Source organism: Aspergillus caelatus, assembly GCF_009193585.1.
Source record: "Aspergillus caelatus strain CBS 763.97 unplaced genomic scaffold BDV27scaffold_68, whole genome shotgun sequence".
In the NCBI taxonomy this organism is placed as follows: Eukaryota; Fungi; Ascomycota; class Eurotiomycetes; order Eurotiales; family Aspergillaceae; genus Aspergillus; species Aspergillus caelatus.
In genome coordinates, this window is record NW_022475331.1 from 101,423 (window position 1) to 126,766 (window position 25,344).

General features: G+C 47.1%; 11 protein-coding genes across 11 annotated transcripts; 8 read left to right on the forward strand and 3 right to left on the reverse strand.

Annotated features, from left to right (window-relative positions):
• Window positions 1-1,289: 1,289 nt before the first annotated feature.
• BDV27DRAFT_171575 (ankyrin repeat domain-containing protein) lies at window positions 1,290-2,168 on the forward strand (the record flags this gene model as incomplete). Its single annotated transcript, XM_032075632.1, has 2 exons — window positions 1,290-1,962; window positions 2,025-2,168. Exons 1-2 carry the CDS (start codon window positions 1,405-1,407, stop codon window positions 2,166-2,168), a joined length of 702 nt encoding a protein of 233 aa, XP_031928563.1. The 5' UTR covers window positions 1,290-1,404.
• Window positions 2,169-2,900: 732 nt separating this feature from the next.
• BDV27DRAFT_103299 (uncharacterized protein) lies at window positions 2,901-4,153 on the forward strand. Its single transcript, XM_032064325.1, has 2 exons — window positions 2,901-3,281; window positions 3,340-4,153. Exons 1-2 carry the CDS (start codon window positions 3,060-3,062, stop codon window positions 3,850-3,852), a joined length of 735 nt encoding a protein of 244 aa, XP_031928564.1. The 5' UTR covers window positions 2,901-3,059; the 3' UTR covers window positions 3,853-4,153.
• A 725-nt stretch (window positions 4,154-4,878) lies between these two features.
• Window positions 4,879-7,493, reverse strand: BDV27DRAFT_126815 (FMN-dependent alpha-hydroxy acid dehydrogenase). Its single transcript, XM_032066627.1, has 5 exons — window positions 6,933-7,493; window positions 6,801-6,859; window positions 5,472-6,720; window positions 5,347-5,420; window positions 4,879-5,271 (listed from the first exon to the last, which is right to left on the reverse strand). Exons 1-5 carry the CDS (start codon window positions 6,958-6,960, stop codon window positions 5,185-5,187), a joined length of 1,497 nt encoding a protein of 498 aa, XP_031928565.1. The 5' UTR covers window positions 6,961-7,493; the 3' UTR covers window positions 4,879-5,184.
• A 350-nt stretch (window positions 7,494-7,843) lies between these two features.
• On the forward strand, window positions 7,844-8,370 carry BDV27DRAFT_144423 (uncharacterized protein; the record flags this gene model as incomplete). The annotated part of the gene is made up of 2 exons (XM_032070258.1): window positions 7,844-7,852; window positions 7,963-8,370. 2 exons carry the CDS (start codon window positions 7,844-7,846, stop codon window positions 8,368-8,370), a joined length of 417 nt encoding a protein of 138 aa, XP_031928566.1.
• Window positions 8,371-10,019: 1,649 nt separating this feature from the next.
• On the forward strand, window positions 10,020-13,002 carry BDV27DRAFT_171579 (6-phosphofructo-2-kinase PFK26; the record flags this gene model as incomplete). Its single annotated transcript, XM_032075633.1, has 2 exons — window positions 10,020-10,313; window positions 10,502-13,002. The coding sequence occupies 2 exons, from the start codon at window positions 10,020-10,022 to the stop codon at window positions 12,437-12,439; spliced, it is 2,232 nt and encodes a 743-aa protein (XP_031928567.1). The 3' UTR covers window positions 12,440-13,002.
• A 93-nt stretch (window positions 13,003-13,095) lies between these two features.
• BDV27DRAFT_156873 (DsbA family oxidoreductase) lies at window positions 13,096-13,851 on the reverse strand (the record flags this gene model as incomplete). The annotated part of the gene is made up of 2 exons (XM_032072408.1): window positions 13,096-13,743; window positions 13,807-13,851. 2 exons carry the CDS (start codon window positions 13,849-13,851, stop codon window positions 13,096-13,098), a joined length of 693 nt encoding a protein of 230 aa, XP_031928568.1.
• A 452-nt stretch (window positions 13,852-14,303) lies between these two features.
• BDV27DRAFT_126820 (Frag1/DRAM/Sfk1 family-domain-containing protein) lies at window positions 14,304-16,155 on the forward strand. Its single transcript, XM_032066628.1, has 4 exons — window positions 14,304-14,756; window positions 14,818-15,345; window positions 15,464-15,634; window positions 15,694-16,155. The coding sequence occupies exons 1-4, from the start codon at window positions 14,554-14,556 to the stop codon at window positions 15,848-15,850; spliced, it is 1,059 nt and encodes a 352-aa protein (XP_031928569.1). The 5' UTR covers window positions 14,304-14,553; the 3' UTR covers window positions 15,851-16,155.
• On the reverse strand, window positions 16,140-18,984 carry BDV27DRAFT_126824 (SPX domain protein). The gene is made up of 2 exons (XM_032066629.1): window positions 16,543-18,984; window positions 16,140-16,484 (listed from the first exon to the last, which is right to left on the reverse strand). Exons 1-2 carry the CDS (start codon window positions 18,772-18,774, stop codon window positions 16,395-16,397), a joined length of 2,322 nt encoding a protein of 773 aa, XP_031928570.1. The 5' UTR covers window positions 18,775-18,984; the 3' UTR covers window positions 16,140-16,394.
• Window positions 18,985-19,195: 211 nt separating this feature from the next.
• On the forward strand, window positions 19,196-20,968 carry BDV27DRAFT_126825 (NUDIX hydrolase). The gene is made up of 2 exons (XM_032066630.1): window positions 19,196-19,935; window positions 19,992-20,968. The coding sequence occupies exons 1-2, from the start codon at window positions 19,436-19,438 to the stop codon at window positions 20,848-20,850; spliced, it is 1,359 nt and encodes a 452-aa protein (XP_031928571.1). The 5' UTR covers window positions 19,196-19,435; the 3' UTR covers window positions 20,851-20,968.
• A 169-nt stretch (window positions 20,969-21,137) lies between these two features.
• BDV27DRAFT_126828 (uncharacterized protein) lies at window positions 21,138-22,164 on the forward strand. The gene is made up of 4 exons (XM_032066631.1): window positions 21,138-21,289; window positions 21,361-21,392; window positions 21,514-21,595; window positions 21,669-22,164. The coding sequence occupies exons 1-4, from the start codon at window positions 21,194-21,196 to the stop codon at window positions 21,693-21,695; spliced, it is 237 nt and encodes a 78-aa protein (XP_031928572.1). The 5' UTR covers window positions 21,138-21,193; the 3' UTR covers window positions 21,696-22,164.
• A 35-nt stretch (window positions 22,165-22,199) lies between these two features.
• On the forward strand, window positions 22,200-23,996 carry BDV27DRAFT_103421 (uncharacterized protein). The gene is made up of 4 exons (XM_032064327.1): window positions 22,200-22,549; window positions 22,617-22,644; window positions 22,707-23,220; window positions 23,285-23,996. The coding sequence occupies exons 1-4, from the start codon at window positions 22,380-22,382 to the stop codon at window positions 23,920-23,922; spliced, it is 1,350 nt and encodes a 449-aa protein (XP_031928573.1). The 5' UTR covers window positions 22,200-22,379; the 3' UTR covers window positions 23,923-23,996.
• The last annotated feature ends 1,348 nt before the right edge of the window (window positions 23,997-25,344 follow it).

The window sequence follows — 25,344 nt, forward strand, 5'->3', positions numbered from 1 at the left end:
AAAAAAAAAAAAAAAAAAAAAGGGGGTATATAATATACTCCCTACTCGCACATTGCTTTCCCAACTACGTCACGATGTATGGCTTAAGCCCAGCTCTTCAATTCAACATACCTTAGGGAGAGTCAAATGAACTAGATTGTTCCGACCCCCGCCATACCTGTTATCCACTGCTGGTCATCCCAACCGCAGTCGTGATCTTGATGGTTACCCCCAGTTTAGAAAACATTATCCAAGGTTAAGACGTTCAGCGATCTGGATGCAATTTGATTAACGCCTGCAACTAGCGAGATTACTTTTGCTGCGGTGGCCAAACAAAACATGCAGTATGAAACTGACAACGCTATCTGCATCTCGAGGTTTGATCTTGAAGACTTACTACGATTCAAGCAATTTTCGAGCCCTGGGAAGCTTTCACTTGATGAATAAAAGCGGGCTTCCTCCTAAAATTATGTATGTCTAGACGGCTACGCCTATATTCTCGCTACCTGGACTGGGAGATTAAGAGAACTATAATTATGAAGAATAGCAATTCTGTGAATATAAACTAGTTACCCAACTGAAGTGAAAGAAACTTCAATACGTTACCCTGCATGGCTCAGGTATACGGTACTTGCACATATAACACCCGATTCAATTACAATCAACGGAGAATATAGAGATGGCCTGTGTTTAGCTCAGTGTTACCTACCGAGTTTCTCTATTTTACCCTATCTGCCTAGGATCGGGCTCATGCTACCCGGTTTATGCCTTGGTCTACTTCAGCAGTGCTCTTAGACTAACAGGAAGACAGAGATGCCCCCAAAAGATTATATAGTACGCTAATCTTCTCAACACAAGATGTAATTGAAGCGGAGTAGGGCCCCAGTGAATGAGTGAATGAAAGTGAGCACTCAGTCGATAATGACAACCATGAAAAGCACTGCAGTCAACAGTCTTGCCGGCCTCTGATTCCACCATTGGACTTCTTTTTTTTTTGATCTTCCTCCAGAATGGCAACCTCTTGATCCTCAACAACTGACAACATTCTGCACATACATCACCGATAACGTGCGATTCTCTTCATCTATTTATCCTTCTTTTGGCAAGGGGTATTAGGGATAAGTGCCCGGGAGAACGTCCTTAACTAGCTTCTTTGCAAGGCTCTCTCCAGACGGTCATGGTTTAGAGGGGATATGCAAAATATTAGGCCGATTTAATTTTTTGAACTCTGGTGCACGACGTCCGCGTTGGACCTTTAATCCTAGAACTGCAACAAAACTAGAGAGCAGTAGGTAAGTTTGGCTCGCATGCTCTCATACTGCCTCATGGTGAGAGTCATATATAGAACATACCACACTGTCAGGCAAAGATACTGCGTACTAACAGGGTAGCCTAGGCGCAGTGACTGAGGCAACTGTGGACAAAATGAATGACACCACTGCAGAGCCTACTTACTCCTATCCACCTCGTCCAGCAAGGGCATCCTTCAATATTACACGCGAGTTGCACGTTGCATGCTTACTGGATGATATTGAGCGAGTCGTTGAATTACTTGCGATGGGAGCAGATCGCGATGCCCTTAGCTACGCTGATTATTCTGCGCTTGATGTCGCTGACTTGTTGAACCGAGTAAGTGTTGTCAAATGTCTGTTGGCACAAGTGAATATCCAAGAGACCGGAATGCTAGAGCTCATGTACGCTATCCGTCAGGGTAGATCGACTGTTGTACGAGCTCTGCTAGAGATGGGTCTTAATGACCAGCTTCAGGACGAGGCGCTGTTCCGTGGCGTTTTCCTCATGGCGTGCTATATTGGAACGACTTTTGTCGTCAATGCTCTGGTCAAATATGGCCCGGGTCTTTTTATCTCTCCTTTCGAGGATATGTTTGTTCATGTTGCCATGTTTCTGAACAATACCGAAGTAGCTGATACAATTCGCGATATTGCTGACATTGAACGCCGCAAGATGTTCAGAGATGTCGAGGTATGTGATCCGAGACGAAGCTCAAACAGCTCAGAAACTGATCAACACGAACTTTGGGCTAGGCATATATGCTTCCAAATTCTTACTTGGAGGTGACTGAGGACACTGACAAGGTCTTTTCTGATTTTTTGAATGACCCTAACTCACCTAACTTTGATGCATCGCCTGAGCACGATGAGCAGCTGTTGATCGATTCGTGGCTTTGATCAGCTCTTGTGCTGACGGTGATATACTGTAGGAAAAGTCCTGTTGAACCTATCATGCAGCCACGTTTTGATTCAGACTGAGATGGGGAAATTGGCTGCTGAATTTCTTCCAGACGTCGTCATTGCTGAAGATTGGACTGCAGACCCACTGCGCTTGAGGGATATTTGACAAGATAAAAGATATGTACAATAACGGAATACAATTTGAGCTCAGGGACTCACGCAATAAATGGTGATACTCTAGAGGAAAAGCGACTCGAGAAAAGGCAAAGTTAATGCTTTGTTTATTGGATTCTTGGTCTATAAATTGGAATCGTGCGACACATATTGTCTGTACAAAAAGCGAGGTTTTGAAACCACTTTCTTTACATCCCACCCACAGCTTTTTTTTTTACGGTAAAATAGATAAGAAAATAGATCAATGTCATTCCTAATCGTTTATGCAATTCAATTTCTTACTAGTTATTACCCGGCATTTATCTAATCGAATTGCAGCGCAGCGTGGGCTCTTGGCTAGTAGGTTTACCCTAGTACTACTCCGTACTACTATTACAGATGCCTTTTTTAACAACCGATGCCTAGAAATAGTAAGAGCACTGATACTCGGCAGTATTGCCAAATCGGGACGCCGACGGATTCATACTCCATATAATGCTTCATGAGTCACCGATGCCTCGTATTGAAGGCACCATCACTACTAGTGCTTCAAAGTGGAGACTGAATCGTTACTACGGGGGATCTCCGCTACCTAGAGAGTATAAAACTAAGTTATCACAACTTCTACGTGGTTCATCCTTCCCTCGAAGATCACATAGACACATTCATAAATATCGTACATTTCCCCCGGATTGAAGACGTCTTCATTCTCATGTCTGTTTGATATACACCATCATGGCCGACAGCGGAATATCACCAGACTCCATACTATCGGAGCTCTCCACGACTCCATATGCCTGCTCATCTGTCGAGCAATTAAGCGGTGGGACCGCCAACTTCGTCTTTCGTGGCACTCTGCTTCGTTCACGTCCAGATGGAACCACAACGGTCGTTATCAAGCATACGGAGGACTATATAGCATCAAATCGAGAATTCAAATTATCTGCCCAACGCTGTGTAATGGCTCCTGCCCTAATACATGACGAATAATCCTGGCTGATACTCTAACATCCAGCTCATCGAAAAATCCATTTTAACATCACTTAATAACTTCCCTAGCTCAAAAATAACGAACGATGAAGACACAGCCAGTCAATTCACGGCGAAAACACCCCTTATATACTCATTCAATCCGCTCACTCACACCCAAGTTATGGAAGATCTTCCTGATTCGGTAGATCTAAAATCATTTTTTGTCTCGCCCAGCTCGTCTCGAACCGTGCCCCGTGAATGGGCGGTGTCTCTTGGCCGGGCATTGGGGCACTGGCTGAGTTCCTTTCATTCATGGGCCAAGGAGCCGGCACAGGCTGATGTGGCTATGGAATTGGAGCAGAACCACTTCTTCCGGGATTTGAAGTTCAGCATAAACTATGATAGCTTGGTAAACATGGTCAGCAAGTACCCTGAGATGTTAGAGGGCAGCCGAGCCGTTTTCGAGAAGGTCAGGGATATGGCGAAGAGTGAGTCGGGGAGGAAAGATGGAGAGGGATTTGGAGTGATCCATGGGGATTTCTGGCCAGGCAAGTAAGTGTCGCTGTGTCTTTCTCTCTCTCTCTTTTCTTCTTTTACTCTCGAGGGTAAACAGGAGAAGTGGGGTTACTAATAATGTCAGTATCATACTTCCGAAAACTCCACTGGATACACAGTACTCTAACACTCCCCTATTCATCATTGACTGGGAACTCGCTCAGTGTGGCACTCGGGCTCTTGATCTAGGCCAAATGATGGCTGAGTTGTACGAGCTAAAGCACTACAAAGATATCGATTCTGGAGTGTGGATTATTCAGGGTATCACGGAAGCGTATCCTGCTTTGGGTGAAGAAATGGCATTCCGGACCTTAATCCACGTAGGGACCCATTTGATCTACTTTGGCACTACGGTCCCTGGATGGGGAACTGAAAGGCAGATTGCTGATGTTGTGAGGCTTGGGAGAGATCTTATTGTCAAAGCCTGGGAGAAAAATAAGAATTGGTTCAAAGGAGGGGTGTGGGAGTGTTTGTTCAAGAAGTAAGGAAACTCTAAAGTTTGCTATATCCGGTTTATAGTAAAGATAAGAGCATTGTGTAAGCAAAAGCCTTTACTTATAACTTAGCTGTAGGAGGGATATGTCAGTCAAACCATCCTACAGATGGATCGTTACTACATATTCGCCCGCTGGGTGAGTAACCGGTTCCTGAACAGTGAACAGTCCATTTACATGGATAATTTCCCCACCCGCAACAGTGACCACTGCCGAGTTGAGGCCCAAATTAACCCTTTATATCGAGCAGACTCGTTGAATGGGGAGAGACGTGCAGGTCGTTCAGCCGGGGACAACAACGCCGTAGCTCAGGACCCGTTCAACTCATCAAAAGGCGTGGAAAGATCTTATATACTAGGTTGGGAACCCAAACATGGAACAATATAACACCCTTGCAACGCTTGGGACTTCTGCGAGCCCGGATGCTTCGATCAGAGTTGCCTTAGTAAACATACGCGGGCATTGATTGGTGACAGGATGGAGAAGAGGAAGAGTAGCTGATTTTCTGAACTATAGGCTAGACTTATATATGGAACGCCTTAGAGATCGAACAAGATAGAATATTTGAAGGCGGCGGCCTGGTATCACAGGCTAAGAGTGCCATCAGTCGTCTACAATTACGCTCTTGATATGCACACCTCACCGGGTATAGTTCTCCGAATTTTCCTTTTTGCTCAGATCACACATATCGAAAAATCAAATGGCCTTAGTTTGAATTAATTCTGTATGGTTTAAATTGTATGATATATGCCGTAGCCCTGTACAAACAAGCGACTTATCCATCAAAAGCGAGTGGACAGTGCATTATAACACCACTCATATGCCAGTGGTCACATCGTCTATAATTTTGCTCGGAAATCGCTCCGTATGGATTCGAGGCCTGATGGTCCATTATAAATCTGTTGCTCAAGAAGCCGGGTATTGATCTATATAGCGTAAGCATCGGAGTATGTCTGATGGGGAACCTCGCTGTCATTGAGACAGTAACAAATGAGTCTTACATGTTGGAGGCCCAGCTTATCCACAGTTTCTACACCAAGTAACCGCATGCATGTCTTGCTCTCGTCCGCCAGTACTAAGCTCCGGTCAGTCGTTTGTTTTTCAGATATCAGGGTTTCAAACATACTCTGCAAGGTTCGTTTAACACCATCGACACCGCCAGCCCCAAGGCCCCACAGGGCAGGTCGCCCGATTCCCACAGCCTTCGCCCCCAAGCATAGCGCTTTTACAACATCTGTACCACGCCGGATGCCGCCGTCGACCCAAACTTCCAATCTATCGAATACTTCCGGGCAATATTTTCTGATCTCCATCAACGTATGCACTGCTGGGGGGGCAGTGTCGAGGGCACGGCCGCCGTGATTCGAAAGAATAATGCCTTTGACTTGAGGTGTATGGAGAGAAGCAATATAGGCGTCCTCATGAGTTTGCAGGCCCTTTAGGATAATTGGCAAGTCAGTGCGCTCAGCCAACCATGGCAAAGTTTCTTTCCAGGTCAGTGAGGGATCAGTTCCAGCGAAGAGCTGCTTTCCAACACCGCCAGAAGATTGATTGATCCGAGAGGTTTCATCTTCAGCACTATCTGCCGCCTTGGCCGCGCTTGGAATTGGTGCTGATGCCCCGACAGCATTTCCTCGCTCGTCATCTTCTCTTTTGCCCGGCACCGGGGCATCCAGGGTCAGAACAATGAACTTGATTTGCTTGAGTTTGTTTATCCGTGCCAGCATCGCTTCACTCTTCTTGCGATCAATTTGGACATAAATCTGCCATCCAAATACTTGGTCCGGGGCTGCATCTTTTACAATTTGCTCTGGTGTCATAGATGCGTTGTTTGAGATAACCTGCATGGCTCCAAAGCTGCGACAAGCTTCGGCGATACCTGCCTCACCAGCCGGATGGCCCAACCGAGCCATCGCGGCAGGGGACACATAAATTGGCATTCCTAGCTTCTGTCCCAGCAACGTAGTATCTAAGCCACACTGTGTGCAGTCAATGAAAACCCGTGGCCGTAAGAGAATTGAGCGATAAACTTCCGTGTTGAATTGTTTGGAGATTTTATCATCAGAGGCGGAATAATAGTAGGCCCACGCCTTCTTGCTCACGTTTTTAGTAGCCACCTGTTCGATGTCGTCCATGTTGAGGAGAGACTCCATTGGGGGTGGGCCCTCCGTCTCCTCGCTTGACGAGGGTACAGGCTCAGCCTGCACCTTCGGAAGAGTATCTGGGTTGACAATTCCAAGCATCGCTTCTGGCTTCAGGTTTTCTTCTAATATTCCCGGGGGGTGGATGGGGTCGTATTCTTCGGTTGCATCCTTTCCAGCGAGCTTTAAAATAATTTTGGAGCCACCGGGGTGCTCGGAGAGGAAGTCGGTGACCTATAACAATAAGTTTTGATGAATTAGTCTGAGGTCTAACATGTATAGATTGAAGCTTTCTTTCTTAAACAAAGTCGTACATCGTAGACTTTCCCATATAGGATTACCCAGCAACTGTCTGGGGTATTATGTTTCGCGACTGAACGGTTGGTTACCAGTTAGCACATCAGCCTGGCAACAAGTCAGGCCAGAGTAGAAGAGAAATAACACACCTTCTGCCGCATCGAACACTTGGGCCATCTTGCAAGACCAAGCACGGTTGTATCTTCAGATTTGTTTCGTGGAATTGAGATGCGGTAGGGCCTGATAAAGATACGAGAGATAAAGAGTAGCGAAAAGGAAGAAGAAGAAGAAGAAGAAGAAGAAGAAGAAGAAGGGATATCCTTCAGAAAACGGGACTCCCAAGATCATGTACCCGACCGACCTAGACTCGGCAACAGGCTACTAGTACTCGTTGTCAGCCCCGTTCAATGACCGAGCGTGCAATGTGCATAAATAGGCTTATCGGACTTGACTCCGACCAGGAGCCGTGTGGGGAAGTACTCCTAGTAAGACCCAGCTGTGGGAGGAGGAAGACATATGGCCAGCGGCCATTGAGATTCCTGCATTTGGTAAACTTGATAGCCGACGGGCCCGCTATTTCTTGCGGATTAGAGAACATCGCGCGATTATTGGTGGACAAATGGTTTCACAAAGTTCCAACGAGCTATGACGTTCTATATTGATCGTTATGGCGGTGAAAATAATATGTATCGTCAATCGCAGAAGGGTATGTTTGGAAATGTCGATATTCAAGTTCTATATGTATCTGTACAATGTAAGCGACTATGTACTAGTACTACTAGTACTAGTTGGGTCCTTCCCTCATCACTTCATTTGGTCAGCTGCTCCCCGCACGTGCATCTACTCTAGGCTGTTACCTGATGTCTCCTCCCCGCGCGAAATCCCTCTCTTTCGGAAGCCAACTTCCATCAGGCTCTTGGAGCAAAAGCTTCAATTCGAACACCTCTAGGCGGACCAAAGGTGTCTCCCCAAAGGATCCTCCTTACCTATTACATCGCATTGCCATATTAGATCGAGTCGTTAAATAAGAAAAGGAAGCGTGCATAAATAACGCGTCGCGATGTTCGAGGTGCGTCTACTAATTCGAATTACGGTGCTCTTTCTAGTACTTCCCTGTTGCTCATCATATTCTGTGTTACACTTTTTTATTTTTCTCCAAATATGCTCCGGTCTAACTAGTATCAGCGTCGTGCCGCTGATCGATATCGCCTACGGATGCACCGGGCTCGCACGGTTGCGCTAACAACTGATGAGATTGTTGAAGTGCGGGCAGCCCAGCGGACTTTTGAGGGAGCTTATGTCCGGACAGCATTATCACAATTTTCGTTTGCCCTCGTTGTGCTCAAAATTTTCACTAGTGAATTCTACAGCACAGGGGCTCTGTTCGCGATTTATGGCACTGGTGTGCTTATAATTGGTCTCTTCCGCCGCCAACAAGGGAATCGGCAGTTTTTCTCAGAGGTGGGAGAAGATGGCATCCACCGACATAAGTTTCGAACGAGCGGAAATGCGGTGGTCGTACTGACGGCTCTGAGTGTCGCCGCGTACGCTACGCTGATTGCTCTCACTCTCAGGCTGGATAAGTAAACGGGGTATCAAAGTCCCAAGGGAGTGATAAACCCAACAGGTTTATTATACTCCGTATCTTGGGTAATGGGATAGCGCCCCTGCGTAACTGCCAAGCGCCAAGAATCCCGCGGAATGCAGTTGTTCCTCTACCCCTTTGTCTGATTAGTACTATCCTCTACTGTGTGAATTTTCAAGGTGGAGAGAAACAAGCATTGCGGGTGTCATCAGAGCGCTCTGCTAATGGCGGTGATGCTAAGCGCCAAGCTGATATGCGACAGCGGCTGCGTATATCACAAAGAGCAGCCCAGCGGATCACCCTGTAGCACAAGACACAAGACTTCTATGCTTAGGTGGTTATTATAACCATATTGACATGCAACATTGATCATGGTGGATTTAGCAGCTTCTACAGTCAGCTGCAAGGGAAGACACATTGACCGAAGAGGTTCAACGCAGGGAAGCTTTAAGACTTGTTGGCGGAGACCACGGTTGCAGTTTACTATACCAGTGAAGCAAGGTAATATAGGCTCCTCGGTGTTTTCGGCCTGTTGCAGAAATTTGGACAGTGTGAATCAGTTGATCCAAAGTGAATTAACACGATCAGTGGGCCCTTCTCTTCATGATGATGGTACTGTGTACGGAGTACTTAAAGTCTCTTTTGTTTTTGTACTCTTGCCTAGGCCAAGCATTTCGATTTTTTCGTGTTTCCAGGGACGATTGGAGCCAAGATAAATTTGATTCTAATATCCTGTACGCAGTACTTGAAGATCTAACAACCTTTCTGGGAAGAAAGTGGATGGGGGGAAAATCTGTATTTTGTACATGTCGGGAGGGAAAATGATTAATTATAGCCAGCGTGGCCATTACATTTACATGGTGGACACTTCCTGACATCATGTTTCCATAGATCAACACGTCGGAGATCCACCAGTTTGTATGTCCGTCCTGTCAACCCACTAGTGACTTCATAGATTGTAAAGCTGGAATCATATATGTTGTTAAACTGTCTGCCCTAGGGTAGCTCACTTCCTTATTTACTTGATGTTGTTACAATTTTTCTCTTCCTTATTTATCGATTGTACAAGGAATTTTTATCAGTATATTGACTTATATTCTTCTCTTTGCTGATCTCTTCTGATTGAGTGGTGTAAGTAAAAGCGGGAAAAAGAAAAGGTCATAGCCATTTCTGAATACTTTTGTCATCTCTTGGACCATTACTTTGGTTTCTCCGAACAAGTTGATATTCTTTTCTTTTCTTTTCTTTTCTTTCCTTTCCTTTTTCTTAGGGGAGGGAGAACGCTTTTCTTTGGTCACCAACAAAGTGCAGTTGCTGAGGCAGTTTGAAGCCAAACAGTGACGTTTAGTGCTGCTCTACTTGACTCATCCGTCGCCCACCGGCAGCTCCGCTCCTATTCTTTTCTTTTTTTTTTTGCCAACCCTCTACGCCCCTCACCATCGGACTTCAATTCTAAACAGGAGGTTGGCTGATTCAAAGATTATTTACATCTGCCTTGGACTTCCACTTGTGCCCTGAGGGTGAAGACCCGGACTTACCACAACTTTTACCGACCGCATACTCCAACCTATTGCTCAGAAATTGGCTGCATCCCCCTGCGCCACTGGCGGGGATGTCTCAACAACACACCAATATTGCACGCTCGGCGATCATGACAAGCGCGTCAACGCCCGATTCTTCGCAAAACCGTGTACCAGATAGTTCCGACGGAGTCTCGTCAAATGGAAGTTCTAGGCCCGGAATCGGGAAAGATGCGAATCTTATGCCTCCGGCAAAGACGCTGGTCGGAAGAGCGCTAGGAAATGACCTGCATTCCGATGCCCACAGAGGCTCACAAGCATCCAAGGATGGTGTCGGGTTCGCCCTAACTGACACTCCGGTTTCTACCGCACCTTCGTCTCCACAATTGTATGTTCCCTTTCACTTTTTCGTTCGCTCGTTGGTTGTCTATTATTGTCTAGATCTTGAGTCACAGACGTGGGGGGTTTTAGATTGCCCTTAAATTCCCCTCAACTTTGATCGGCAGTTGTTCCTCCGAGCCATATCGGCCAGGGGGTTCACGTAAAAAGCTGTCGTCTAATTGACGATCCCGTGTGTCTATTATCGTGCTTCTTGTTGTTTGATGCCAATTAGTCTTTATTTTATTCTTTGGTGTTCTTTCGGCTTGATTATCTTGAGACTAATGTCCTCGTCAGCAATGCTAATAACACTCCAACTACGACCGCCTCGACGCCTGGTCGGGTTCGTGCCACCACACTTGATATTCCAGGTCTCACCAAATCCAAGGTGTCGCCTGACGGTCGGATTGCTCAACGGGATGTTGGGTCCAAGCTAGTCATTGTCATGGTCGGCCTTCCTGCACGTGGGAAAAGTTATGTGACCAAGAAATTGGCTCGCTACTTGAACTGGCTGCAGCATGACACCGAAATTTTCAACGTAGGAGAACGTCGTCGCGTCGCTGCTGGCAAGTCCCCCTCGCCTCCTGGAAGGCATAGGAGTCATAGAACAAGTTCAATCCAGAAGGATCTCGTCGACTCCGTACGACGTTTGAGCGTCAGCGTTGGCGCGGCGAATCACCTCCGGAAGAATACAGTCCCCTATGAGGCCGTAATATCACCTCCTGAGGCTCATGAGCCTGCGGCGTCTCCCCCCGAACTCGAAAACTCACTTCCGCCTCCTGTTGTCCCCACGAAGATCCTCGTTAACGGTAAGGAGGAAGACCCGTCTCTGGGGCAAAATGGAATCACTATTGTGCCACCATTTAATGCGTCACCAGATGACAACAAGGCTATGCGAGAAGCATCCCCTGAACCGCTTGACCAGTCTGCAAGCTTCTTCGACCCCAAAAATCAGCTGGCCGTGAAGCTTAGAGAGCAGGTAGCCCTGGACACCTTAGACGAATTGTTGGACTATATCCTTGACAGGGGTGGCAGTGTTGGCATCCTTGACGCAACTAATAGCACGATGGAGCGCCGCAAAGCGATTGTAGATCATATTCGCACGCGTGCTGGTCCTGAGCTCGGTATCTTGTTCCTGGAGAGCAGCTGTGTGGATCAAGAGCTACTGGAGGCCAACATGCGCTTGAAATTGTCAGGTCCGGACTATAAGGGCCAGGACCCAGTGAAAGCATTAGAGGATTTCAAGAAGCGTGTTCAACTATACGAGAAATCCTACGTGCCCCTCGGTGAATACGAAGAAAGACATAATATGGCTTATATCAGGATGATCGACGTGGGTCGCAAGGTTGTGTCGCATCAGACTCACGGTTTTCTCTCATCTCAAGTCGTCTACTACTTGTTGAACTTCAACCTCTCACCGCGGCAAATATGGATTACCAGGCACGGCGAGAGTAAGGATAACCAGGCTGGCCGAATCGGTGGTGACTCAGAACTCAGCGAGAACGGCCATCGCTATGGCAACGCACTTGCTCGGTTCATCGATCACCAGCGAAACGAGTGGGAAATGAACCAGAGACAGAAAGAAATGATGCAGAAGTTCCCTCCCCGTCCAGGTGATAGCACTCCGCCCAACCCTTCGTACATTCCCAGTGACCGGCCACGCAATTTCTGTGTTTGGTCCTCCATGATGCAGCGTGCGATTTCGACGGTCGAGTCTTTCAATGAGGATGAATACGATGTCAAACAAATGAAGATGCTCGACGAGCTTCATGCGGGAAAAATGGAGGGCATGACATATGACGAAATCCGCGAAAGGTTTCCTGACGAATACGCGACTCGTAAACGCGACAAGCTGTATTACAGATATCCTGGACCCGGAGGTGAAGGGTATCTGGATGTTATCAACCGACTCAGAGCAGTGATTGTTGAGGTTGAGCGAATGACCGATCATGTTTTGTTGGTCACTCACCGAGCCGTAGCACGCGTCCTTCTGGCTTACTTTAAGGGCCTCAAATGCGACGAGGTGACGGATCTAGATGTGCCTTTGGGGATGTTGTATATGCTCGAGCCCAAGCCATACGGGGTTGAGTTCAAAGCATATCGCTACAATCCAAATACCGACTGGTTTGATTATATTCCCAATTTCGAACTACGCCAGACTAGCGCTAATTAGATCGTACGATGACTTCCGCTATGGATAGAGACGAGATGTGCTCTCCATCTTTAGAAGCCTGCACTGATCACCGCTGTGTCCTTGGAATTGCTATGACCTGCTAATGAAATGAATATCTGACTTTGGCTATGACTATGGTGTTACAATTCGCTGGCCGTCATTGTGGCTTCGTGGAATCCTTGATTAGGTGACATTCGCCGCTGGTGTTATGGTTATTCTGGCGTTGATAAGTGCAGCCTGTTATGTAACCAACATATGTAATGTTAGGAAAGATTTGTTTCCTCTTTCTGTTTATCTTCTAGTCATCAGTGTTGTACTTCGCTCCCAGGGACGTATCCACGATGGCTGGATCCCTTACTTGTTTGCTTGTGGCTTATGGTGGTTTCATCTGTTTGCGTGGCATTGCGTTGGCGTTGAGGTCAAGTTACTTCCCATGGGGCTGTTTTTGCAGAACATGGATTCTGTGTGATTTTAGAAGGATGTAATAACAGAGAGTGATGCCGTGGTCTACAGACTCTCTACGCCCGTGTCTGCTGTTAGACCCCGTTTGGCACGCGATTCGTAGATGGTATGCAATCAATGGCTTTCTCATGTATCAGGCATGACTGAACAACAATCGTTATTCATTGCACTCGGTCATCCCTCGGTACTCTAGCCTAAGAGTTCTGCTTCGCCTGCTCAAAAGCCTGCAAAAATGCCGAGGGATCCTCGGCTCCCCCAATGGCATATTGCCCTTGGATCGTGTAATAGGGCACACCAGTAACCAATTGCCTCTGGGCTCGAGCTGCCTCCAAATCAACTTCCTGCCCTCCATCATCGGATTTCAGAAGCCTCTCTACTTCACCTCTATCCAGCCCGGCCAGAACCGCAGCCTCCAGGAGCATTTTCTGGTCTGTGATATTTCCCCCCTCCTCGAAGTATGCCTTGAAAAGATTCTCGACAACCTTCGTTTGCAAACCACCGACTACACCCGGTTCGGTGGCCGCGGGAGCGCCAGCTTCCCTCTCCTTCTTCCCAGCATACCAAATCACCCGATGCGAATCCCGTGTGTTCCCCAGCTTGCCGGAGAATTTGAACGCTATCCCTTCTTGTCGTCCAACCTCGCCGAGTTTGTTAGAGATCTGAGAGAACCCATCTTCACCAAACCGACTGATATAGTACTCTCTCTTGTCTAGGCCTGGGTAAGGCGGGTTGTCGGGTCTCAGGTAGTAGGCATGCCAGGTGAGAGTGAATGTATCAGCGGGGTGGATGGATTTATGGGTTGCAATGGCCCGGGAAAGACGGCGCAAGCCTACGTAGCACCACTGGGGTGGTAGGTTAGATATAAGTCGTGTATGAAGGGGCAAACGAAGAGAAGGGGGTCGTACCGGACAGACGGTGTCTGAGATGATCTGGATGTTAAAGTTCGTCATAGTATTATGACCCAGGTTATTATAGATCATAAATCGGATCAAAGAGATATAGTAGGTTCTTACTGAGACATGGGCATACTTCTGTATATATACTGAGTTCCTAACAGTACTAACTAGTTATGTATGTATAGTTAGTTAGTTACACGGCTTAATAACTAATCAGATCTGATTTGTCAGCAAGGGTGGATGAACACTGTCCATGGTATGAGTGAAACTTGCTGCTTTACAAGATTTGTATGTATTCAGTCACAATTATTATGGATGCCACTGATAATAATGACTCAGGCATAAATACTCCAAACACTGGCTTATAAACTGTGTAGTGCTACTAAGTATGCAGTAGTACACTTCGTGATTTTATTTCCACCGCTGATATCATCTTGCATCTGGAGAAATGACATCATAACAAGAAAAACCCGGGGAAGAAAATCAATAAAGACGAGGATTGAACCATTACATTTGACCGATCGATTTCCATAGCAGATTCTGTTCGTCAGTTACTGATCAGGAAATAGGTAAGCACATCAGCAGACTAGGGTCACAAGGGGTCTGCTCTGTAGTTTTGGAGAGTTTAATTGTTATTATCACTTGCTGTTTATCTACAGCACAGTCTTCTCGTTCTACTCACGGCCTGACAACTGATTCCAATGCACTCCACATCTGCAGAGCTATAAATATCGAACTGGCCCGTGCCAAATCTCAATGAGTACCAACCCTCTCCCTCGCTGTCATGATTCAGCCTGGTTTTTTCTCCATGTCTTCATTCTCAACATCCCCCCCAGTCGACTTTTTCTCTTCCCAGCGTTAGCTGGCTCGGTATGGTTTCTGACCCTGGCATCCCTACTGTTAATATGGCTCGCCCACGGAATGCCCCAATACCCAGGACAGAGTAACCAGCATGTTGCGTTCGTAGCTTCTTTACCCCCTCGTCCTAGACCTTTGTATGACGTATTAACGCAGAGTCAGCTTCATCTCCGACATAGCGTCTTTCGAGTTGAAGCCACTTTTTCTCGTCGGCGCTTCTATTACAGCCGTGGGTTTCGTGACTACCGTTGCTGTGGTTCATGTAGTGCGCTATGAGCCGGGATTCGCCTTGGTGAGATGTCCTCCAACCGACAACCGTAATGACAATGGCGACCATGACATTACTGGGCATAGCAGTTCGTATAATAGTCACTGTGACCATCATGACTCCTACAGCGAGGATGAAGAGGATCATGAAACTACGAGAAGCCTAAAGCTTATCTCTCTGCTAGCCATCTTCGCTGCAGGTGTGGCTAGTATCGCTCTGATTCTACTGGCGGTCATGGACACCTTTCGGTATAAGAGCGCACATCACCTCTTCCTCCAGGTCTGTTTCGCCGGTCTGGCAATACAGTCTGCTTGTACTGCTATTGTATATTCGAACGAGGTACTCGGGTTTGTGTCATATGTCTACCATCTGGGTGTATGGCAACACGATTGGGGGAGGAGAAGTTTACGAGTTAGGGTGTTGTATGTGTACCCTGTTCCTATCCCTTTGAATTGACCCCTGCGATTACTGCTACTTGTCGGATCTCTCAGCGCTCATCTTCCGTTATCATAAACAAGCAATACTGATCTCCCGAATTAGTGCCTCCCTCTCAACAGCCTTGATCATTACAGAACTCTTCCTCGGAGTGGCCTTTATCTCTCTGACCGTACCGGAGGAAGTCGCAAGCTATCGAAAGGCAGGGATCCTTGAATGGATTATTGCATTTCTGGGGACTATCTATCTTTGGTTATTTTGTGGGTTCCTCGACCGGTATGTACTGCCATCGTGCACCATATTCCACCCCACTATATCATTGACCATTGAGTCAGAACCAATTTTGACGGCTACGTCCCAAGCGTGCTTTACGGTCCCCCGGTACAAAGAAAAGATGTCCAACCACCCGAAAGCTTACGGGGCCAGATACGGAATTGGGACCCTGAGCGCGCCCACCTAATTGAGGGACCTTCAGGTGGGATATATACGTGAGTTTAGGTTCCCTGCTTCACCATATATGAATACCGATTCAGACATACCTGGATACTTTATAGAACCTACAGTAATTTATAAACAATTCTAACATGCGAGAAACTTGGCCATTTCGAGATATTGGATTTAGGAGAAAGAAGCATGACTAGCATACACTTGGGAAAAGACTAAGACAATGTGAGTGAACGTAACCTTCCAAGCGACGTCGTCGAGTTGGTAATACTGTTTCGTAGGTCAATTGCACCGAACGGTCAGTGAGTTTTCTGACTATTCCACCTTGCCTTTTTTTTTTTTTTTGTTTTTTTCTTTTGTTGCCCATAACACCTTCGAATAGCATCGCTGGTCATTGTTTCATTCTTAAACTTTTCATTGTTAAATTCCTTCCGCAACAAAGGGTACAATACACATCAAATATATAAAAGCTTCTGCTCACTCAAACTTGAGTAGCCAGGCTGCCGTTATCTCTACGGGAAATGCCTTTTGCTTGATTTTCAAATTGATGATAGGCTTGTCATTGGAGTCACTTCACCCAGTATAGCAGCTCTCAGAGTGCGTGTCCACCTTGGTTGACCAAAGTAGGCATATCGGTGTGAGAAGGCTGCTCCTGTCTGAGCTTTTCCAAAGTCGAAGAGTACTGAACCACGAGTTAGCTATTGGTCTGAACGAGATGGCCATCGACGGGTTCCGCCTACCTTGAAAGCAAAGTTCAATACAAGGGCTATGGCCAATCCGATACACACAACTAGCGGTCCAAAAGTATTGTCTAGATCCCGCCCGCTTCGTTGGCGGATAAGTCGAGAGCGCTTTTCATACATATACCACCCCCAGGCTGCGGAAAAGATTGCAAAGCAAGTATAGACGATAGCGAGGGCGCGAGCTATGTCATTGGTTTTACCCGCCGCGTTATAAAGACCCAAGGAGAGCGAGGAAAGAAGGATACTGACGTGAAGCCATTTTATAAAGGTTCGCTGGTTGGCAAGCCACACTTTACTTTCAACCTTGACAGGTCCAGAATCTTTGATCCATGTACCTGGCTCCCGTACACCCGGCGGCAAAGCAACCGAAGCCTGCTGCACGCGACTTGCACGTGAAAAAGAAAACGTTGGGAACAAGGCAGCCAGGCGGGACAGGGTCACAGGTCGGTCCTCTTGCTCCAGTGATTCAGGTACATCATGAGAGACTCCCTCTGAGGCAGATGGCCTGGAGGACGGTGCTACCTGTGGTGATGGTCTCGGGCGTGAGGAACTTTCGACGTCCGGTAACCTAGAGATAGGGGATCCCACCAAGGGCTTTACAGACGGGCTCGCCCTGTTGCCAAGGAAGCTTCCAACTGCCATGTCATCTTCCGCCCGTTTTGCAATTCTTTCTTGCTCTTGCTGGAACGCAGTTTCAGGATCCCGGCGGATGTCATTTTCCATCTCACCAAGCCAGAAAGGAAAGCTGTTGACATGGTCTTCAAAAAGCTGTGCGACGCCGTGGACAAATTTAGAAAACCGCGGGGCTTCCTTCACAAGGTGTGAAACCATCAGATCATTGACCCATTCAGCTTTATGTGCAGACTCTCCCCTCAGCTTAATCTCCAGCAAACCATACGGGAAGCGCGCGATTTCACCTGTTCGGACGGTACTGAAGGGATATTCCAAACCGACATTGTCGATATCAGTACGGTGCCATTCGTTCGGGTCACGGCAGGGTCGCTCTTCATCCAAAGAGTCTTCCCGAATTAGTGCTAAATTCGTGTCGAGAGAGATGCGGATCCGATCATCGCCAGGAATTTGGAAAGCTGTGCGAGTATAGTTGGCTCGCAGCATGGGTTGCACCTGGTGCGCCTTAATGAACGATTGAAGCTCATCCACATCTCTCTTGAGAGATTCTGCCTGCTCCGACTCTCCATTACCCATGTCGGTCATCCGATGGAGCTTCTTGTCAAATCGATATTCGCCGTCGAGAAATTCTTTCACGTGCTTCTGCTTCAGCTGCACCTTCACCTCTTTACTGCGATCGTCATCGGTCACGACCTTCTTCTCCAAGAAAATAGCAGGTTTGTCTTTCAGATTTCCAGTCCATCTAATCCTCAAAGAGCTAGCCTCTGGTGCACGTGCGACCTTTTGAGTGTAAAGGTCGAATTGTGGGGTGTCAAAGTATAGGGAGGTTATTGTAGGGTCGTCTGGCAGTGTCTCTAATTCCTTAGAAGTGCCAGGGTTATAGATGAGGACCGGCAATCGTCGAAGGATGTAAGTTTTGACTTCTAGTATGTTATCGGAATGTACCCAGAACTTGAATGACGAGTATGAATCTTGGCCGAACCGAGGCGCCTCCACATCCTTGGGCTCAACAACACCCTGACTCGATATCTCACGAACAAAGGAATACATCACCGACAACCTGCGAACTAGGGGCGAATAATCTTCCGAGTTAAATGGCAGCTGCGATAACCGGACTTGAAGCAGAGGCTTAACGCGATATCGGGCCCCTCGCTTTCTATCATGCTTCTTCGCAGCTTTGAGGAAACCGGTGAAGTTGATGCGACTGTACTTTTCGAGCTCGCTCACTTCTTTGGTGATACCATCTAATTCATGAAGTACTTCGGAAGCGATAGTCTTCCTCTCATTTTCGTCGATTATAGTGGGTGCCTCGTTTTCGTCAGAGGGCGCCAGTGGCCGCAGCTTGGTTTCACAGGCAGAAGTACGTTCCCTCAACTGCTGTGAAGTCTCCACTTGAAAAGCGTTGATTTTGTCTACTTGAACGTTGATCAGTTCCTGGACAAAAGCTTCCTCATCCTGTTCCGTCCATTGAGTGTCCGAGTCACTGCCATCTCCGGTGACATCATGCTCTCTCAAGAGGACCTTGAGCTTATGGTAATCGACGTACTTCCCACTCCATGGGGGATAAATTGAATTCTTAAGAGTTTTACCAAAGCGCATGGTGGTCCAGACACGACTTTGGAGCTGTCGTGAAAGCGAGTGTGGTGGGGAAGAGTAGTCGGTAATTGAGTTCGAAGGGATAGAAAAGGCGCCCTTTGAATAGATAAGGACAACAACTGAGAAAAATCGGGATATAAGATGGATTACTGCTCACTCACTCCATCTGAAGCTGTGGCAAAGAATGGGAGAAAAAATTTCCGTGGACCAAAATTTACTGCAATTATAGTGTCGTGAAGGTGTTAGTCTAGTACCTACCCCCCTGGGGCATACTAGTCCATAATGTCCATACTATCGCAATGGCTTCTGGACGCACGTGCAAAGCTTTCCTTCCATTTCTGGTAAGGTGGCACACCGGTTAATGGGCCAGTCATAGCGAGCAATGCCGTTTGGGCCCGCTGGGCGGTAGTTACAGTGTATGTAAAGTAAATACGCTACGGCATGCTTTCAGTTATTGGATACCTCGCAATACCGATACGGATAGGCCCGAGGTTGTTGATAAGGATTCTCCGACAGTAATTCTGGTCTCCTCCCTATACCGGCCTCAACTACTTTGCCAGCTTCTCAATTGCTAACTGAGCCTTTGTGTTTGCTTTGTCTATTAGCTGGAGTATCATTGCTTAGTTGGTAGAGGCGTTCTCATGTACCTGGATAATTGACGTCGATGGAGACACCAAAGTCCGAGTTGATGGAAGCAATCCTGCTCTCCAGTTCTCTTCATGACGTACTGCTGTACCTCCATGACCATCCGTATCCTCACGTTCCCAATCCGCCAGCATGCAAGAAACGCGCCTCCGTGGCCCTCGTCCTTCGTGTCCGACCTACATATAACCACTGGCCCAATTCGCAACATCCGTCTCTCTCTCCGCAAGAGAACAACACTACGTCAGTCAAGCAACGCTTAAATACTTTTTTCTCTCAGGACTGGGTTCAGAACGGTGATCCCGAGGCTCTCTTCATCAAACGAGCTTCCCGTGTGGGAGATCGCTGGACTGGCCATGTTGCTCTACCTGGAGGAAAGCGAGATCCAGAAGATGCGGACGACAAAGCTGCTGCTATTAGGGAAGCATCAGAAGAAGTAGGGCTCGACTTAACGGCGGATGAGTGTATATTTGTTGGGAATTTACCGGAGCGTGTCGTATCTACTGGCTGGACCTCCGTTCCGTACGTTTTTCTTCTGTATCTTTTCTCAGCTCAGCTACTGACGGTGTTGATCCAAGCTTGATGGTTCTTTGCCCTTATGTGTTCCTTCTAACATGCAGTGATTCCCCGACCCTCCGACTACAGCCAACTGAGGTTGCATCAACCCATTGGGTTCCTCTCAGGGCTCTCCTTTCTCCTTCGCAGCGTACGGTGGAGTATGTCGATATATCGCAGCGCTATGCGAAAACATCTGGATTCATTACCCGCCTTACTTCTCGTTACATCTTGGGCCTTATGGAATTTTCTGCTGTCCGGTTAAGACCGACTGAAAGCCTTCAGTGCAATCAGTCGTTTGGGGTTGCCGTTAAAGACGGCCGAGGACCGTCTCTTCCAATGCAACGATTAAGGACGTGGTTCTTGGGCAACCGAGCTGATCCTGAGAACCAAACCCAGCCCCTTCTTCTATGGGGTTTGACTCTCGGTATTCTAGCTGACTTTTTAGACATGCTCCCGCCTCACACAGCTGTGCAGCTGTGGGAGTACCCTACGTTTACCTTCCCCGATCTACGATTGATTACCAGCATCCTAACTTATCGCCTACGGAAACGCAACAAGCTCCAGGCCAAGTCTGGATCTCCATTGAGCAACACAGCGGTTGGCAGTCAAACATCTGCTGTGACTGTAACCGGTGATAACGATGCTGCGGACGCGAACCGTTTTCATAATGAAGTTGGTATCGAGGGGCTAGGAGTTGGCAGGTATTATGGGTCATCTAAGAGCAAAGAGTCGGAACGGGATACACATGCTGTTGGTATAATGCTTAAAGGCTATTATGCTAAACTCAGATTGGCTATCCAGATTTTCTTGGCGTGGCGAGCTGCGATAGGTTCCTTAGCTGCGATTTACGCATGGAAACTATTCCGACGCCAAAAATAATTGCACATTACTAAGTGTTGCCATATGGACATCATACGGAGTAATGGACCTGTATATAATTTCAAGTATTAAGTTTAAGTAGAGTATGATGCTGTATCTCGTTCTCTAGATACATTACATAATGACTCGAGAATTTATGTGTATTATATCGTAATTACATGGCTGTATCGTACCAAATCATGCAGTATATTGGTAAAACATGTTACGTTACATAAACACGCCAAGCCGAAGCTTATCAAAATGACGGTTTGCTATGTGGTGATCCACCAACATCGGCAGACCATCGTCTTCTTTGCCGCCTGGTTCATCTATACTTAGTCTCACTTCGACATTACCGGTGACGATGGCCGCCACGCAAAAGCTTTATCCGCGCGGAACGGTGAAGCGTATTGTTAAATCCCAGTCGAATCGCAACGTGAGCAAGAATGCTGATATACTGGTAAGTACTCTCTGGATTGCCAGAAAAGCGGCATTGATGGTTAGTAACTTGCTGCTTTCACTGTTTCATAGATCTTCCTGGACTATATGCTTTTCATGCAAGAGTGAGTGATTATCGTTATTCTCTAGTCCTCTTGCTATGTACGCGCCACAAGTTGGAATATAATGTGCAGAAGACTGGCAAAGAATACGACGGTGAATTCGATACTAAAGGATCCTTTTTAGATTGGTACGCGAAGCATCAATTCGCTCGCGCAAAGCTGGTGACAAAACCATTGGCCCAAATTCCGTCCGAAAGGTGACCGAGGTAGGCTTCTGATTCATTACTGCATTTGTGGTTCCTTTAGCTCTTTTTTCTCACTATCATGCTCTTCCCCTAGAGGACATTACGCAAGTTTAAGGCTTGATCATACAATGACATTTCATGCACTGTGCATATCCCTGAATGACCTCACGAGAAACCATGGGAGGCAGAGTCTACAAGATACCGTGGCTGGATTATTATTGTTTTAGCATTGAGCATGGGAATAGGTACTACCATGGCGCTTAGTTTTTTCCTCTCCCTGTTTGGTCATATCAAGTTTGGACAAGAATGAGGGATGTGGAGGCGTTACTTAGGAGTTTATTCTTATGATACCCCAATGTATTTGTTCCAATGACGACTTATTCCGACTCACGTCAGGCACACACGCTTCTCCCAGGTCCAATTGGCTTTAGAGTGAAAAAATCCCTAAAAAGACGCACATGCGCCCCCAAGGCTGCAGCCATTGACTCGGTAGCTGCGTGCCTACTGGCTGAGCGTTGTTCTGGGTGCTTTGTTGAGCTGCACGCGACAGAAGCGGCCTGAGGTTCGGAAGAGTTCCACCCGCATCTTTCGCACCGCCAGCTTTCTTTTTCGTCTTCGAACACCTCTGCTCTCTAGCTCTTCTTCCAACACGCCTTTAATTCATCCTTTATCCTTTTTGTATTAAATTATTCAAAATCTCCCTCCCATTTCCTTCCTCACATCAAGCCTTTATATCCTCAACACTGTTTCTATTGCGTCCACTCACTTCTAGGGAAACTCATCAGAGACGTCATCCCTCAGCATCATGGCTGCCGCTTCTGTCAATAACAGTAACCCTCAGGCACAGCCCGAGTCACCCTCGGAGAAGCCCAAGCAAAACCATATTTCTACCCCTTCGGTTAGTTCGAAATTAGATGGAGCGACTGCCAACGGCGTGGACAGCATTGACAGTCCGTACTTCAAAGAACTGCAAAGGCTCGTCATTTCTAACTGAAGTTTTGCGCATTCGCACTTTGATATGGAGCTAACAATACGCTTATAGGAGCTTGCGCAATACTGTGAAGAAGCTGGTCAGTGACCACGCCCCAGACTCCCCTCATGTGTCCCTTGCCGCTCACATTACCTTGGATAGAATGCGACCGCTAAAGTTGATGCCATCATTGCCGAGAATCCCGGGAAATCCCTTGATGACCTGGTTGCCGAGAAGAAGATAAATGCCGACCAAAAGGCGCAGGCATTGAAGAAGCCCGCTCTGCAAGTCACCATCGCTCAGATTGAAGAGCAGATCACCAACTACAAGGAATTTGCTGCCCAGTACGAGCAACGCCTGGCCACCCAGCAGGCCGAATTAGAGAAGGCCCATAAAGAGGAATTGGACGAAATTCAGGAGAAAGCTGTCTCTGAGGCCAATAAAGCGAGTCAGATTGTCTTGAGACAGCGCCTGCTTAGCTTGAGCAAATTTCTCTGTGCTGCTGCCACCATGAGACGCTCTGGTGACGAAACCTCCAGTCTGACTCGTGCCTTTGAAGGTGTTCTATACCAGGTTTATGGAGGGTCACACGAGGCCGTCACTTCGATGTTAAAGTTAATTGATGGTGTAGATGAAAAGGTTGTCAGTGTTGAAGGGGAGGCACTGGAGATCACCTGTAAGGCAACTACCTCCAGCCCCAATGTCCCAGCTACTCGTTGCTAACGCCTCTGGTCCATTAGATAACAAAGTGAAACAAACTTCTGAAGAACACGCCCCCGCAACCGAAGAAGTAGGCACGGATGCTGCTCCCGAATCGGATCCTACTTTGGCCAATGTCGGTTACACTGAGCTCCAGGATTCCTCTTATGACACCGGGACCCCCGCTGCGAGCGAGCCCACCAATGCTGTATCCCAGCCCGAGCAGGTCACTCCACCAGCGCAGACGCTCGTTGGCGATGCCGCTAACCCTGTTGCCGAGGCTAGCTGGAATCCCAAGACTGGCGATTCTCTTGCCTCCTCGGCGAATACCGATGGCTGGGTTGAAGTGCCACGTGACCCTACCGAGACTGATACTGGCCTTGAGGCTACCCCTGTAGCTGCTGACACGGGCGACAACAATGTGACTGCAAAAGAGACTACGGACAATGACGCTGAGAATATCACTGTGCCTAAATCGCAAGGCGGCGACGGTTTCGAAGCGGTCGTGCATCATCAGAGACAGCCTAGTTCCCGTGGTCGTGGCCGTGGCGGGCGTGGACGTGACGGGTTTCGGGGACGCGGACGTGGCGATTTCAGAGGTCGTGGTAGAGGTCGTGGCGGTCGCGGACGTGGCGGACCAAATGGCAACATAGTCACACCTCCTACCGGATCTCAGTAAATGATGCGCTTCAATTGTCAGTGAGCCTACCGCCTGGGTCGGGGTAGGCTGTGTGAGAGTCTGTCACCAGTTCCCACGCTTTCTGCTTTACCATACACCAGACTTCTCTGACACTGCTTCTTGGGTTCCCTCAAAGTCTCTCCTTTCTCACTGCGGCCATTGTGGACTTCTGCATTCTCTATCTGTCTTGCTATTCCTATCTAATAGGTCATGGGTAACGGTGGTGTTACGGGTCACGAAAGCGACGAATCTTCTGAAATGCTTACAACAAGGGGCCGGAAGGCTGAGGAAAGAGACATTGGCTAATGTCTTTACAAGTCTTCTTGACTTTAGGTCTCTTTCTTTTGGAAGATTAACTCCAAAAGTCAGTTCCTGGTTGTACATGTCTTGCATCTTTGAGCGTGCATGGTATATTGCTCTTTAATCTCTTTCTTCTCTTCTCCCCCCCCCCTCCCTTCTTTCTCGTGGGTAGCTCAGCTCTCACGGCTGCGCTTTAACTAGCCAACACTCTTCTTCTGTATTTTATTTTCTAATTTTGTTGGCGGATGGGGACGATGGCTGGACCGTTGGACGTAGTAGTGATTGGACGGAGATTGGCTGTTGACAGCCTGAGAGGATACGTTTGTGGGTGAAAGTGCGACTGGACCTGAGTTTCAGTGTAATAAAATTGCAGTCAGTCAATGGGACCAGCGGCAGATATATCATATCACTGTACAAGTTGTTTGAATCATTACGAGTGATTCTATGCCCTTTGTAGTATAGTTATTTCGCCGATCATGCAGGCGTACTAGTAAGAGATGTTAATGTAGTTAATGTGGTAATTTAACTAACGTAACTGGTAAGCGAGCGACGCATGTAAGCTGGCGACGCAGCTCTGTATTCCATACAAATCAGCCCTTTTTACTACTCGAATATCTCAGTAACCACAAGCTGTAATAATCCAAGATTTTAGAAGAGTATATAATAGTACTTAATTATTAATATATAAAGTAGAGAAGCTTATATAAACAATACTTCTTTCAGTATTAAATATTATATCTATATTTTTGATATTTCTCCTGGACAGTGTAAGACTAAGAATAAAAAAAAATTAGTGAAAAATATTTTTAGCTTTATTTACCCTATAATATATTATATATAAAATATTATATCTTTGAAATCTCTGGTTGCTGAGATATCCAAGTAGCAAAAAGGGCTGATTTTTACGGAATACAGAGCTGCGTCGCTGGCTTGCATGCGCAGCTCGTTTACCAGTTACGTTAACCTAGGTAACTAACTAGTTATATCATTCATCTGTTTTGGACCGGTCACCCCCCAGCTATTTGGGATCCTGAAACCTTCATGTTGGACTCTTTCTTCTTCTTTTTCTTCTTCTTCTTCTTCTTCTTCCTCTTCCTCTCTTTCTTGCTTTTCATTTATCCA